This window comes from Rhea americana, unplaced genomic scaffold (assembly GCF_003343005.1).
Source record: "Rhea americana isolate MKP2758 unplaced genomic scaffold, rheAme1 scaffold_227, whole genome shotgun sequence".
Lineage (NCBI taxonomy): Eukaryota > Metazoa > Chordata > Aves > Rheiformes > Rheidae > Rhea > Rhea americana.
Genome location: NW_028186343.1, coordinates 1061025 through 1076415, shown reverse-complemented (window position 1 = coordinate 1076415; position 15391 = coordinate 1061025). Strand labels below are relative to the sequence as shown.

Genomic DNA, 15391 nt, shown 5'->3' with positions numbered 1-15391 from the left:
TCTGCGCATGAGCGCGCAGAATTCCCTTCTTCATCAAGGCAGGGGCTAGTTTGTGCCCTGAAGCATGAGACTTGATTGCTCTCTCTTAGCACTTGTAAGCACAAAAGCTAATGGTCACACTTGCAGAATAAACTAATTAAGAGCAAAACGCTGAAGTCCTTCAGTTTCTACTCAGACTTGCATTCAGTGAGAGTTGTGCTTTGAGCAAGGACTCAGTAAAACCAGCACCTGGTCCATGCGTTGATGCACAGTCTGGCATCAATCTGGCGCTTGCACTGCCGCTCGGAGGTGCCGGTAGAGCTACGTGCTGGCGCGACTGCACCAATAAAACAATTGCGACTTTCACTCGCAAGCACGGCTGGAAAGATGCTACCTGTAGAGCAGGCTGCAGATAAAGAGCTTCAGAACTTCTGCTGTAGCAAAACAGCGCGATAGAAAAACTAACTGTGCAGTCAAAGCCTGAGATTTGAGAGACTGGGTAGGTGAGTGATATTATACCGTCAAATGAGTTTGTGTTAGAGGAGAAGACGGTGAATGAATGCGTTGCTGCAGTATCCCTGTTGCCAGAGTAAAGGTTACCAGAGACTGATATTCACCCGCTTCGGGAGGAGCAAGCTCGTTACGGTCTGGTTCTGATACAGACCAGGGATCAACAGCAGAGTGACTCCATACTCTCGAGATGAAAATCATATCAAATCCTTGGAATAGTCAGAATGATACTTTTCTTGCTTGCTGTTTAAGGGATTTTTTGTTTTGTAGGTAAGTCTTCAGGGGATGCTTTTGGTCTTGTTTCTATTTATTTAAAAGTGCGTTAGCAGTAAATCAAGGTGCATTTCCCCTGTAGGGTTTCCTGTATGTCAAAGCCATGTTAATTTTCTTTGATTTTCTTCCCTTAGCCCCAGCCATTGCTGCAGATCCTTCCTCTCTTTGTCCCTTTGGACATCAAAGGATTGTGAGGGGACAGCCCTGGAGAGAGGCTCCTCCCTGCTCATTAGCCTTCATAAAACAGGACCTCACCTTGGCTAGCTGTGCTTGGAGTGCCATCCTCATCCCAGGCACTCTTGACACTGGATCTCAGAAGGAAAGGCTTTTGCTTGCTTCGGGAACTCGGACCTGCTTTTGGACTGGACTGTTTTGGCTCCCCTTAAGGATTCTGGTGGCTCTCACAGCTGTGCAGCTTCCTGGACTTCACAGTACATGGGAAAATGCAAGCTTTGCCAGGTGGGTGCCTCCCTCCTGTCCCTCAGTGCATGGGGAGGTCCGAGAGTTATGCCCAGCACGCGCATCAGTTTTAGAGCATAAGTGCTCCTTACGGGATATCTGCATTTATGGTAGCGTGTGTGTGTGTGTGGCCAGAGGGGATTTCCAAATGTTTTCGTGAGAACAGATGACAAATTGTGGTTTTGAATGTTCTTTGAGAGCCTTGGAAGGTCTTTTGTAAGCGTGGCAGAGGTTTGCTAGCAATTCTGTCCAAAATTCCCTTCTCCGCATCAACGTGTGCAGTGTGGTCCCTCCCTGCGGGACAGAGATGCTATTTGTGTATTGGCTGCAGAGGACCGGGAGTTCCTTCGGGCTGAAGGCCACAGAAGGTCTGTAAATATTTGTTGTATTGCTCAGAATAATTTTGACACAAACTATGCAGTTTTGTCTGACCGCGTGCCTTTTCTGCCCTTTGAAAGCATAAACCCCAAGTAGATGTACGCCGCAACTTCTACCGGCTTTCATGCCCAAACACGGCRTTTCTCTGTTTTCTGAAGGGTTTGGTTTACTACTTCTTCATCAGTCCTCTCCGTGCTGTTAACCTCTTCTGCTCTGAGCGCCGTGGTCAGATTGGGCGCAATGACACATCTGCACCAGGGAACTAAGGGCCAAATTCTGAACTCGGATAGACAAGGCTACATTAATCCAGGAGCACTGCCTGTGTCAGGGTAGCTGAATCCCAGATTTAGGCCTGGGTTTTGCTCAGCACAGGAAGGAAACAACTATTTACCTTGTTTAGGTATGYGGTCCGTGTACGCGTTAGCAATGGCTGGGTACTCGCCACTTCCTTTCTTTCCCTCTGCAGTGTGTTGGTTTGTTCATAAGAAGCAAAATACATGTCCAACAGAGCAGGTAATTTCCACTTTCACTTTTTTTTTTGTCGTTTTTAAAGCAGTCCGTGCTGTGTTGAGCTTGATTCATACTGATTCATACTGATTTTGGTGGAGGTGGGAAACACACCTTTTGCTTGGTGGAGCTTTTGCAGTGGTGCAAGCCCTAGCCTACGCTTTGCAGGACGTTATGACGCAGTCTCCGTATCTGACAGCTGAACGAGGGATTGCTGTAGACAAGTGGATTATTTTCTAACATTTTCTATCTGCAGCCTTTCTTTCTTCCTTCTTTCTTTTTTTTCTTTCTTTTTTTTTTTTTTTAATATATATTAACAAATATCACTGGGTTGACTCCTGTTTCTCCTTCTCTCCTTCTCTAAGGCAGGGAAAAGACAGAGATCACCTTTTCTAGGTACAGAAACCGAAGCACAGGCAAGCTGCTGTTACTTGTATAGACTTTGAAATCTTTGAAAGTGTGGGATAGATTGAAGAGCTCTTAATTTTCAGTGCCTGCCTCTACCACTGCAGCCTGCTTTCTCTTCAACCTCATCTTGGCCTAAAGAGTGTGTTTTGAAATACACCACGTGCAGCGTTAGCAGCACGACGGGCATAACGATGAATATTTTCAAAATAGTTAAGAGCTAGAAGTTCTTGGAAGAAATGTTTAAATCTCCTGAAAATAATACCTAAATGAGGTCTAAGTTAGCAGGGGAGGCGCGTGCCGGCGCCGGCCGGCCGGGCGGGAGCGAGGAGCGGGCGCCCAGGGCCTTGCTCCGCGGAGCAGAGCTGAAGCAGRTCCTGCAAACGGATCCGCCGCCGCGGAGCGCCCTGGCCGGGGCGGGGGAGCCCCTGACTTGCCGCGGGGCTCGGACCCCTCCCGTGGTCCGGATCCGAGCTGCTCGCACCCCGTTTGGCGGCCCCAAACCGCGCGCCCCGAAAGCGCAGCGCGGAGGACCCGGGCGAGGTGTTAAAGCCTTCGCTGCAAGGTCTGTGGCGCGCGGCCCCTTCTCCCCGTCGCTTGCGGCGTCTCGCTCCTGCGGGCCCCTTGGAGCCGTTCTGGTAAAGCCGCGTTGCAACGTCTGCCTCGGGTGCTCAGCTGGCTCCCGAACTCCTTCCCCCTCAGCTCCTTCGCGGGCAGGCTCCCCTCGGGAAGGCGCCCGAGACCGGCGCCGCGTCGTCGTCTCGCTGCCGCGGCCTTACGAAACCGCCGGTTGCGAAACGCGTTGGAGGGAAGGAGGGAGCGCCTGCCCGGCCGGCTGGTGGCCGCTCGCGCGCCTTGGCGGCGGCGTGGCTCCTGCGGGGAGCCGGCCGGGTTTACTGCAGCTCCTCGAGACACACGCGCCGCGCGGAGCCGCCGAACGCGTTGTCCCGTGGCGCTTTCATGTCTCTGCGAGAGGATATGAGGGAAGCTTTAGTAAGAAGATGTTAACAGGCTAATCTTGGTGAGCAAGCTAGGTGTCACTTCTTAGCCAGTTCATTAACGTTGGATCAAAGCAGAAAAAAGGACAGAGCGGCTTTTTTCCTGAAATGCCTAAAGACCTTTAAAAAACGGCAGAATTACGTTTAAATGTTTTTTACTTCCTAATACTGTGGAAATAACCCCTTAGGCTCACGCTGGCTTCTGTGGAAAGATGTGGCTGTCCGWAAAGACACGGCCGTCTTTGGGAGTAGTCGCCCGCTTTTCGTGGGTGCTCGTTTACAGTCGTTACCGGGGGAAGCCGCAACAAGGCGATAAGTCCCCTTGCTTCTGATCTGCTCTGAATAAGACCCCTCTAGGAGGGAGAAAAGTCTGCCGACGCGCGGCTGCCGGGGCCCCGTCGCGGGAGCGCAGCGCGGCACGAGCCGGCACGGCGGCGCTCGGCCATGGCGGCGCTCGGCCACGGCGGCGCTCGGCCACGGCGGCCTCGCCCGCGCTCTGCGGCTCCGCGGGTGCCGCTCTGAGCTCCCGCGGAAGGTCTTTCACCCCCGAAGCTTTACGAAGGAGGTCGTCACCCCAGCGCCGAACGCGGCTTCTCCGGAAGGGTTTCCCTTTCCCCTTCCCCAGGACGGTGGTTAGCCGCCGGCCTGTAGTCGGAAGCGCGGTTGYGCGGCGGAGGCTCCGCTGCCGTGCGGGGCCACGGCCGCATCCCGGCSGGACCCTCCTGGGCTTCTCGGCACGCGCCGGCGCCGGGTCCCGCTCACACCAGCCCTGCCGTCCCCGAACAGCCCGTGGTCTGGCTCTGTCACCTCCCGTTCTTATCTCCGCTTACGTTCGGGTTCCTGCCTGTCCCTTCCTGGCCCTCTGCAGTGTTTTTTCACCTCCRCTGCTCTCTATCTGCCTTTTTCCCCCCCAGTTGCCTACTGGTGCACTTAAAATCTGCCCGGTCCTTTCAGCTTTCATTTCGTGCTTGTGGTAAAGTGGTTTATATAGCCCTGATCATATCAGAACAAGAATAAAAATGGATCGTGGCTACCAGCCTGAGCTCTGGAATAAAGCGAATCAAGCTGAATTTGTAAAACAGATAAATCTTTGCAAAAGAACTCACCGGCTAAAACGAGACCTGTTGGAAAAGCCTTTCTACTACTGAGCCTCCTAAGAAATCTGTGCAGGCAAACGATCAGTTTTCTTTGAGAGGTTTCTTGCGGCATAGACTCCCCAGTCTTTGGTGGCACCTGGGACCTTCATGAGTAAAATCACAGCGTTCAGCTACCTCTGCAGTAATTTGGGGCCRAGAAATACTGTGACCAGACAGGAGGAGGAGTGAATGGCCAGATCTCCGGAGCCGCTCTGTTACAACAGCGTGTGAAATCAGATAGCTCCTGGTTTCCAGGCACCGGTGCTGGGTGGGCTGATGCGGCTGCTGCTTCCCAGAGCTCGGTCTCCGAGCGYGACGCGCCTGCTCCGTGCGGCCTTCTCTCCTGTCTGCCCTGAGTTAGTGTTTTCTCCCTCTCCCGGTAGATGTGAAAGCGCCGTGTGACGCACTTCCTTCCCCAAGCCTGGAGCCCTACCCGCAGAGCTCCATCGTGGTCACCCTCGAGGACATGGGTCTCTGGATGAAGTTTCATCAGATAGGAACTGAGATGATCATCACCAAATCGGGCAGGTGAGGGAAGCAGCATAGCTCTCTGCACCGCACCCCTCCACGCTGTTTGCAAAACTCTCCAAGTGCTCGTGTTTGAGCGATGGCTCTTAAACCTTTTTTTTCTTTTTTTAGCCAATTATTAAGAATTGCTCTTCCAGGATGTCTTAGAAGTCCAAACTGTGAAGTGTGAAAGGTCACTGAGGGGCTAATGTGTTGAAAAACCTTCTCTACTCTGACCTCAGTACTTACACTGTTGTTCTTCCTGTTGCTGTGAGGTTGTTCTGGATAGTGTCCTAGACTTCCTTTGCCTCAAACAGTTATTGGCAGAAGCAGATGAGCACTAAATATTTGGCTTTGATTCTGCATTTGCATGGCCTAGAACATGGCCTAGAAGAGTAAGGATCTGTGCATACAGGTTACTCTAAAATTTAAAACTTAGTCACGTATTATGGAGCTTGTAATGAAAGAGTATGAAATTTTAATGTATTATGTCAAAACTGCTGTGAGCTGAAATGATCTCCTCTTTGAATAGGGAGGTGGGTGTCAAAGATTGTTTGCAGTGTCAGAAGATAAAAGAGGTAGTGGGATGTACTGGAACAGAAAGCTAGCTATGCCTTCAGACAAGCCCTATCCATGCTGGCAAATGCTCTCATCTGTGCTCCAGGTCCATGATAGCGGCAGAAAGCTAGGAACTGTGTCCAAATTTTAAATGTTTTATTTGAATTTCCCATGGTTGCATTACAGAAATCAGAAAAACAAAAGCAGTAACAGTAGCAGGAGGTCAGTGACTGCTGCTCTGTTAATGCCTATTCCATCTAGGCCCACAGGATTAGACAATCAATACATTAGTAAGATGGTAAAAATGGCCAGTAGCTGGTCTGCTGAAATACTGCCACCAGCACTTTGCACAATAATGAGTAGACACAATCTGATGTTTGATTAGGTCATTAAACAAAAAAGGCTTTTTACAAAAATCCCTACACTTACACTGCRCATCTAATTTCTCCTTCAGACGAATGTTTCCACAATGCAAAATCAAAGTCTCTGGCTTAATCCCATATGCCAAGTATCTCATGCTGGTAGATTTTGTACCAATGGACAACTTCAGGTACAAGGTAAGTACTTTAAATAATAAAAGTTGTGCTGTCTTTCCATATTTCCCACTGTGGGAAAGTTTACTATTTGAAAAAAAAGAGACAGAACAAGCACCTATTACAGGCTTATGTGGGACTCTCATGCGTCTCTTTTGTTTAAAATAATCTTCGTGCCTCACTGGCTAGCCTGATAAATAAATTATCTTCAGACCAAGTTCAGAAGTGGTTTTCTGCCTCTCTGGACAAAGTTCAGAAGTAATTGGTGGATTTTCTGCCTACCTAGTTATCTAGCATTTGTCACTTTTGCATGGGTAGCAGCTGGAAAGATGCCTAATTTTCATTGTAAATAGTACAGTTTTGATCATGATTAATGTCAGACTTCTCTGACAGCCACTCAGAGAGAGAGAGAGGAAAAATGAGGCCTAAACTCGGAGGTGCTTCAGTAACACAATCCTGACTCATAAGAGAGAATCTGCTACCTATCAGGATTGTCTGCCTCAGGGAAGTCCACGAAATCAGATAGTGAAGCAAAGTTGCTGGGACTTCCCTCTAATGAGGGTAGGTCTTTCAGGCTCTAGATTTCCTTCTTTCCCTCCACAGTGGAATAAAGATCAATGGGAAGTGGCTGGAAAAGCAGAGCCCCAACTCCCTTGTCGCACCTACGTCCACCCGGATTCCCCAGCTCCTGGAAGCCACTGGATGAAAGAACCTGTCTCCTTCCAAAAGCTGAAGCTCACCAACAACACTYTGGACCAACATGGACATGTAGGTCGTAGCTGCTCTTGGTGCTGCGCTTGCTGAGATGTGCTAGCTTGAAATCTGTTGCAAAGAAACAAGTTAGATTTGTGAGAAATTAGATGGTGTGGAAATTAAAACATACCAAAGCGCCCCCTTTTCCTTCCTTAGCCCAGCCCTTGTGCCCGCTTAACGCCCTGCTAGGGAAGGCCTTAGTATGCAGTGTCACTCCCGGGGTATGGCAGAGCCAYCCATGCCAGGAAGGTGCCTCTGATTTGAAATGGACGTCCCGGGGGTCTCCACAGGAGACTGCACAGCACGTTAGCAGTGGTTGCACGTGGAAACCTTCTCCTTTGTCTGTCTCTGCGCTAGATCATCCTCCACTCCATGCACCGTTACAAGCCTCGCTTCCACATTGTGCAGGCAGATGACCTCTTCAGTGTCCGCTGGAGCATCTTCCAAGTCTTCAGCTTCCCGGAGACTGTCTTCACGTCTGTCACTGCTTACCAAAACGAGAAGGTACAGTGTGCAAGCGCCACCCCTCGACACATTGCTAAACAGACTGTCCTTAGAAATCTTGTAAAGGAGGATGTCTCCTCCTGAGCTAGTCAGTGTGGGCACCTGTGACAGGGGAAGGAAATAGGCACATGAACTTACAGAAGTACTTAGGGATGACATCCACTCTGGGATGAGATGAATCAGGCCCATTAACTTACTGAGTGCACCGTCAGTGATTAAAAGGACCCCACATATACTAAAAGTCCAGATGTAAGTACTGACCTTTTGTATTTCTCTAGTCACGTGAATCCTACCCTGAGGAAGTAGCTGGGAAAATCACTTTTCTCTGTATCTGTTCCCAGTCAATAGAGGGAACTGTTGTAAGAGCTCAGATACTGTGACAAGGGCAGCCCCAAAAGCCTGGTCAAGCTGTTGTGATAAATACTGAGATGAAGGTCTTGAAGCAGTAAAGAACCCAACCGCTCACCGTAACACCGAATCATATTCCTTTATTTTAAGATCACAAAACTCAAGATTGACAACAATCCATTTGCTAAAGGCTTCCGGGAGCATGGAAAGAACACCCGAAGGTAAACTGTTCTCAATTTATTTCTAACTTGCGTTCACTCATGAATTTTACTCAAGTCTTTTGAACAAAAACACACCAGTGCTAGATCTGCTGAGCCAGCCGTGTCCTGCAGGCTGCATTCACCTGTATCTGGGAATGATGAGATCCCATTGTGCAGCTGCCTCCCAAAAGACTGGAGGAGGAGACACAGGATTTCCTACAGAAGTGTGGGAGATAGGACAAATATCTGCATTCCCTTGCAGTTTGGATCTAGACTGGCRTCTGCCACCTCAATAGCTGTGATAAAGGAAGCCCCCAGTAGATCACTGTGTGTCTTTGAGATTAACTTGATTCTGACATGCAGAGTTTCCCTCCTCTCCTCTTGAGTGGAAAAGCATCTCTTACAGGCTTTCTTACAAACTCCCTCCGTGTACTGCTTCTTTCCCAGGGAAGGACGAGCCAAGTGCCAGAAATCCAGTCCAGGCAAAAGCCAGAAGAGGAAGCTGCCCGAGGAAAGGGAGTCCAGTGCTGAGGAACGTGGTAATATTGGTAACAACAAACCTGGAGAGTCAGTTCTGAGCTGTGGCTGGGCCACGGCGAGGAAAAGAGGCAGTGGCATAGCCCTGCTGTGTCTCCTGCCAAGCGAGAGCTGTGTATCCCTGTTTAAAGGAGATTTTTGCTGTATGCGGCTGGAGGGGAATGGTGCTGCCTGGCCACAGCTGGGTTCTCAGCCCGCTTTATACGCTGCGTTTTCYGACGTCGTTTCTAGCAAGCAGGAGACGCGCAGAAAGGCAGCGCGCTGGGGAGGGCGCTCAGCTAGGCAGAGCGGTGGGCTGGGGGCCGGGGCGAGGAGCCCGAGCGCCCGCTTCACCTCTGTCGGAGCGAGGAGGGAGTGAGGGGGTCTCTGACGCTTGGTTGCTCTGAGTGACCCACGAGAGCCGGCTTCCAAGTGAGTGGTCAGYGCTGGGCGCTCCTCAGCTCTTCGCTGCACCAGCCGCCGGGGCGGTGATGCTCTGGGAACGCGCGGTGGGGGCTGCGCTTTCGTAACGTTTTGTCTTCACCAGCTCTAGCAGCCTGCAGCGTAACCCGCGGCCGCCCATTGCTTTCTTCTGTCCTCCCGTCTTGGTTCTCGTCCACGCAGTTGTGCCAGCGCTGCTGTTTGTGCATCTGCAGGCTAGGGAGCTGATACCATTTAAAAATAAACTTCACCGCTTCTGTGCGGTTATTTTTAAGCCTGATCGTTCCTTGCTCCAGTTCACGGTGCTGCCTGCACAAACAAGGTAGCAGCAGRACCGAATGGCACGGTGCAAGGACAGAAAGAGCCAGCAAAGAGCTAGTCCCGCRTGGCGATAGGGCTGCAGAGGTGGCGTTAGTGAGATCCTCACCCACTAATCCTGCCACAACCCCGCTGCCAACAGACCGTCGTGCGCGCTGGGCCCTCTCGCTCCCCGCCCCCTCTCATTTTTTTTCCATTCTCTCTTTTCCCCGCTGTGAGTTAGACTTTACGAAAGATGAGAATGTGGATGTCAAGGAAGAGAGTAACCCCGTGGTGGTCAGCAGCGGATACCCCTTCTGGACGGCGGAGCAGAGCGGCAGCCAAGCCTTTCCCGCGGCGTCGCCCGCGCCGGCCGACCAGCGGGAGGCTCCGGCCAGAGAGCAGCAGGTGCCGACGCCGTCCTACCAGGCGTACCGGTGAGTCCCGCCTGTCTGAGCCGTCCTGCAGTTAATGGGATTCCCTGGTATTTCTCAAGAAAAAGAGCCAGTGGGATTTGCTTTTCATTTTATTTATTTTTTTATAACCGTAATCCCCTGCTGCTGGGCRTTCCTGCGCCCCTGCGCGGGAGGGTTCCCGTGCGGCACGCCGAGACGCGAAGGCGTGGGGCAGCCCTGCACGGACACCCCTGCCCTCCCCTCCGACACGCGACGTGCTAAGCGCGCCGTAAATCYGCGCTCCGGCTCCTGGCGTACTGATTTCCGGATGCCGGACGCACGTGAGGAACTGGGGAGTCGGATGCAGAGACAGGCCACCCCTGCAGGCACGCCTGCTTCGAAGGGACGGTGGCTGTCTGAAACGGCAAGGGGAAAGGGCCCGCCTAGGGCTCACCCGGGCGACCCGCGTGGGCGGTTTCGGTGGTTTCCGGCAGCACTAGGTTTGACTCACTCTCTTCTCTGCCGTCGGGGCTCAGCTTTCACGAAGCCGGGGATGCCCAGCAGCTGCCCGCCCGCGATGTCGCTGCGCTGAACGACTTCCGGGCGAGGTGCCACCCCTTGGATCTGGCCACGGTGCCCGAGCACGACTCCAAGCAGCTCTCGGAGGGTTTCGCCAACCTGCCTCCGCTCCCGCCGCCTCTGCCGCCCCCCCAGGACTATGCCGGCGTGGTAAACATGGCTATGGAGTCTGTCGGGAAAGCCGGGGCGCGAGCGCCGGTGTACAGCCCGTACAGCGCTGAGCAGGGCCTCGGCCAGTGGATGGTGCCTTCCCACAGCCAGTACCGGGCAATGAGCTACTCCGCCTTCTCCACGGATTATAACACGCAAGGAGCTTCGGGACATGCCCACGGGGCCATGGCAGAGTGGAGCCAGTACCCGCTCTTCCCGTATGCCTGCTGGTGAACCAGGAAGAACTTTCTCAATGAAAAGACTAAAAGAAAATTGTAAATGAGATCAAATTTGCTCTGGAGTGTTACCTTGAAGCCTTGTCTACACTGGGCGAAGAGGCATTGCAGCAAACGGCAGCGCGGGACACCTCCACTTCCTCGTCTCCTTGCCCAACAGCCCTCTCTGGTGTTTCACAAGCAGCGGCTGAGCCGGTGGCTGCACCAGCTACGTCAGTGCAGCTCTGTCTGCATCGACGCGTTCTGCAGTGGTTTCTTTCCCGCGGGAATAGGAAACCAGAAGAACTGCAAGAGCAGTACTTAAAAAGCTGCCAAACTCTCAGTCCTAGGCTGTTTCCATCTTGCATTTGGAAGTTTCCAAACCCCTTTCCTCCCAGGACATGCATGCAAGGAGAAAGGGGCTGAGGAGTTTCAGTGAGCCTTCCTGCTGGCCATACCGACAGTTTGGTCATGAAGCTGTAGAGAAATCATTGCAAGGACAAGCAAAGCACACAATCCCGGTGTCCTCGAGAGCAGCCTCCTCGCTTAGTGTAGTCAAGGTAAAGCTAGAGTCTTGCCTTTCTTCTAGCACCACGTGACAGTGAAAGACACAGCAATGCACGTGTCTGTGGAGCACCGCTGTGGGTCATGCAAGCAGAACTATCAGCAAGGCTCTGCGCTGTGTCTGTGTGTCCCTCACGCCCATCCCTCTTCTGTCACCCCTAAATTTGAGGTTAGTGAAATTCCTGCTGGCTGTGAAGGGGTCATTCCTAGAGCTTGGGGGCTGCTCTGGGGGTCTCCAAAGGCCTGTGGTTGTCAGCAATGGRGCCGTGTCACTCTGTGTCACTCCGACCTCTTCCTTGCCAGGGGAAGGAAGTCTTTCACCGTGAACTTCCTTCTTCTACCCAACACCCCCAAAGAATATAATTTATAGTTGTTGTTAATATGCTTCTCGAAAAAGTGTTGACAAAACACAGTTCTGAGCAGCCTGGCATTGCTTACTGGGCATTTGCTTTAAAATAATGACTATCCTGTCGGCACTGAGCTGCGTGCCGCACTGCTGTCCGGCCAGCCGGGGCGCTCAGCACCCGCCGCGCTGGCGAGGGACGTCCCTTTGCCCCTGTCCKGGAGTCTGCAGGGATCCGCTTGGGTGCTGAGAGGCACCAGGGCAGCTTCACCTCCGCTGCCGCTGCGGTCGCCCGCTCTGGAGGAGCAACGAGCAGCCTGCACGTCGCGTCGCAGAGGACGGCTTTAATCTTCTCGGGGGAAGGGGGAAGCTCCCCCCTCGACCCAAGCGACAGGCCGGCCGCGGCGACGGAGCCCTAAAGGAGGGCAGACGTTTTCCTAGCGTTATTTGGGGTATGTCTTCTTGTARTATTTTAAATAAACTGCCGTGTGGTATGCAGCCATCAGTAGGCAGCGAGATGTGTCATGTAGCGTTTATGCCAGGCGGCTTTCTCCTGGCAGCGTGCACGCGCGTGTGCACGCACCGGTGCACGGGGAGCGGYGTGCGGCTGCGCCGGCCCGTTCGGACGCCGGCTCGGCTCTGCACTCGTGCCTCGTGCACAGGCGTTGCACCACGCCGGCTGCACGGAGCCGCCTCAGCTGTGAACGTCCTCGGCGTTCTCCAAGCCTTCAGGCTCGCTCTGGGGGTGCCGCGGCCCCCCAGGGCCGGGGGCGAGAGCTGGTTTGGCAGTCGGCTGCTGCAGCGGCGCAAAGGCTTCAGCCTCGCGCGCAGGAGGAGCCGGTAATTTCTCAGCTGCCGTCTGAGTCCTTCCCCTCCTCGGCGAATCCTCCCGCTTACTAGGAAGGTACCATCGTCTTCCTCCGAGGCCGGGCAGCTTCACTGTTCTGCGAAGCCTCCGAATGCGCTGCCGCCACCGCGGGCTCCGGGCTCGGCCGCGGGCTCCGGGCTCGGCCGCCGCCTCCTCTCTGCGATTTCCGCTCTCGCTTTCTTCGGCAGCGGCAGTCTGTACGAGCTGGGCTGAAACGCTGGCTCTGCGCGCCCGCGAGCCGCTGTGATGCCTTCGGGCGGCTTCAGCAGAAGGGAACGAGACGTGCAGGCCGCGAGGAGCAACGACCCGAACGCCACCGAGCGGGTTTTGCGCCTCCCTCGAGCGCCCAGCGGCTCCACGTTGGTCGCGGTGCCCGGGGCCGGGCCCTGCGTGCCGCTGAGCACAGCGCCCGCGTTCGGCCCTCCCGGGCTGCCTGCTTCCAGCGCCAGGTACGACACAGTCTCTTAAACTTGCTTTTTGGAAGCTTTCTGCTCCTCCGCTGCAGGAGAGTTACGTAAGAGTAAATGAACCATAAATGGGATCTAGGTACATTTCCCATGGGAAATAAAGATCCTGGTTTATTTTGGTTTCTCCAACTGCTTTTTGCAGCCATAGCAAAGGCGGGCGACAGTCCGCCGCGCTCTCCTGCCCGCTCCTGCGGCGCTCGGCTCCACGGCGCGGGAAGCGGGAGCGCTCGGCCCCGCTCCCGGCCCCCCCGCGGCGGCACGCCGTCGGCTGCAGCCCCAAACCCGAGCGTGGGACACCCGGGCGGGAGGGGAGGCGCAGCTGCAGGCGGGCTGGGGGCAGAGCCGTTCCCCTCCACGCCCCGCGCTCCCCAAAACCTGCCGGCACGCAGCCGGGACCCGGCCTGAGCGGCAGCTGAAGCCAAAATGTTTAAGACCTGCAAAGCAACTGAGGGAACCGTTTAGCGCAYGGGTAGGGAGAGGCGCTGCCGCCACGACGAACGGCCGCGCCGCTGCCGCTCAGCGCGATCGGCTGCTCTTCCTCTGGGTTTCTCCGAGTCAGGCGAGGCTGTAGCGTGGCGTGGAACGGGCCTCTCGTGGGAGATCACGGCTGCCGAGCTCTGGCGGGCTGAGCACGAGCTTTCCGCCGGCTCCTGTGCTTCACGCGCGTCCCGTCCTCTCGAAACGGCGTCCGCCCCGCCTGCGGGCCGGCTCCGGGGCGCTGGGGCTGCCCGCGGAGCGGAGCAGAGCGGCCAGAGGAAGGCGAGCCGCGGGCCCAAGGCGCTGCCCCACCGGGCACCGCTCAGCCCCGCTGCCTCTCCYGTCCGTCCGYCCRTCCGTCCGCAAGGCGAGCGCCAGCTCTTCCCGCCCTGGGGCAGGAGGGGGTTCGTGCACGTTGGGAAGCGCAAAACGCCGGAGAGGTGCTGACGATCACGGAGCAGTACGCTCGCTCCGGTGGCTTCGTGCTCCRTTTCTAGACCAAAGGCAAGAGCTCAAGCAGAGGCTTTTTCAGAGCTGACTTTGAGGTGCCCTTGCTGGGCCGGCCAGGAGGCGCAAAGCAGGAGCCGGCTCCCTGCAGACGCCCCAGATATAGCTCGGCTCCTGATTGCTGCACCGGGGCGGGTTGCGCTGATCGCTTGTGCCGGGAGGCGTCTAGTTACGAGATGCCTGGAACGAAGCAAGCAGGTGCTGGGAGGGTTATCTGAGGCGAGAGCCGCGGTAGCGCTGCCGGCCTCGGACGCGGCCCGGCTGGCCTCCTCCYGCGGTGAGCCGGGTCTCGCCGGGGGTTGCACCCGGCCTTCGGGAGCCATCAGCACGCTGGCCGAAGCTTAATTCTTAGGGAGCTGCTGGAAAGCYGGGCCGGGCTGCGAGCGGAGCCCCGAGGGCCGGGGGCGCTAGGGCTGCGTCCCAGTGGTGGGCACYGCGGGTTCAGTCCGCGCACAGAGGTGTCCCGGCTCACGGCTGGAGCAGCCTGTCGCTAACCTGGCTCAAGGGGGGCGTACAACAGCGCGTGTTAATGATTTACAGTAATTGGTGCAGCTTCTGCTCGTAGGCAAGCTCCCAGGGCTCCGATTTCGGAGCAGGCGGCGCCTTTGGGACAGCTGTGGCAGCTCTTTTCCCTGCTGCCCTCACGCTTGCTGCGGGAGGGCTCAGCTGTTTGCACAGCGCCTGCCACAGCTTACGGCGCTGGGCATTAAGGTAACCTGAAATTGGAACTGCCTTACCTTAGCACACTGAGCAGCAGCTTGTGGTTCAACAGCTGCTCCGAAAGCAGCTGAGCGGCCCTCTAAGAAAAAGGCAGAGGACCCACCTGGGACAGAAACTGTTCCAGCCACRCCAAGGTGAGCCAGCCCCGTTAGCGAAGCTGGACCCTAGGATCTTTTCTGCGTGTAGAAGCTGCACTCATCCTAAAGCATGTTAAAAAATTACTTGTTATAATAGACCTGGTGATTTGTTGTAAGAATATTTTATTTCAGTGCATTTAAACGTTTTTCTGTTGGTGTAAGCTCAAGCAGGCAAACATTTGGTTTCATCTAAATGTATGTTTTCTATTGCACTGGATTAATTAATTAAATGAGGGTGACAAACTGGCAAGCCCCGCTCATCACAGCTAGCTTGCACCTTGAAAACTAAGGCTTAGGCTGTTTGTTGTTTGGATTGACCTAAGTGGTTAAATTTAAACTAGTGAAACTTTGTGCACAGGTACACCTAGCTGTCCATAATCAGCAATAAACTCAGCTTGACTTACTGCTTGCTTGCACTTTACCTTTGACTTTCTGCTGAGTAAACTTGGGTACTGCTGGAGTTGTAGGTAGCTGCTATGTTGGGCCCTCCTGCTACAACCCCTGAGTGCAGGGAGCAGCTGGCTGTGCCAGTCTGTGCAAAAGCGAGTTAGGAGAAGTGGTGCCCACCTGGAAATTGGGCCCAGTCAGCTGCAGGGAGGCCAGGCAGGAAGCAGCCTGCACTTCAACGTGCTGAGACACATTATAGTCCCTTCTGCCCTTGTTGCTG

At 54.6% G+C, this 15391-nt stretch overlaps 1 protein-coding gene across 1 annotated transcript; it reads left to right on the top strand.

Annotated features, from left to right (window-relative positions):
* Positions 1 to 1204: 1204 nt before the first annotated feature.
* On the top strand, positions 1205 to 12050 carry LOC146595388 (T-box-containing protein TBX6L). Its single transcript, XM_085305828.1, has 9 exons — positions 1205 to 1221; positions 5029 to 5173; positions 6165 to 6267; positions 6847 to 7011; positions 7354 to 7500; positions 7999 to 8069; positions 8496 to 8587; positions 9547 to 9739; positions 10234 to 12050. Exons 1-9 carry the CDS (start codon positions 1206 to 1208, stop codon positions 10658 to 10660), a joined length of 1359 nt encoding a protein of 452 aa, XP_085161954.1. The 5' UTR covers position 1205; the 3' UTR covers positions 10661 to 12050.
* The last annotated feature ends 3341 nt before the right edge of the window (positions 12051 to 15391 follow it).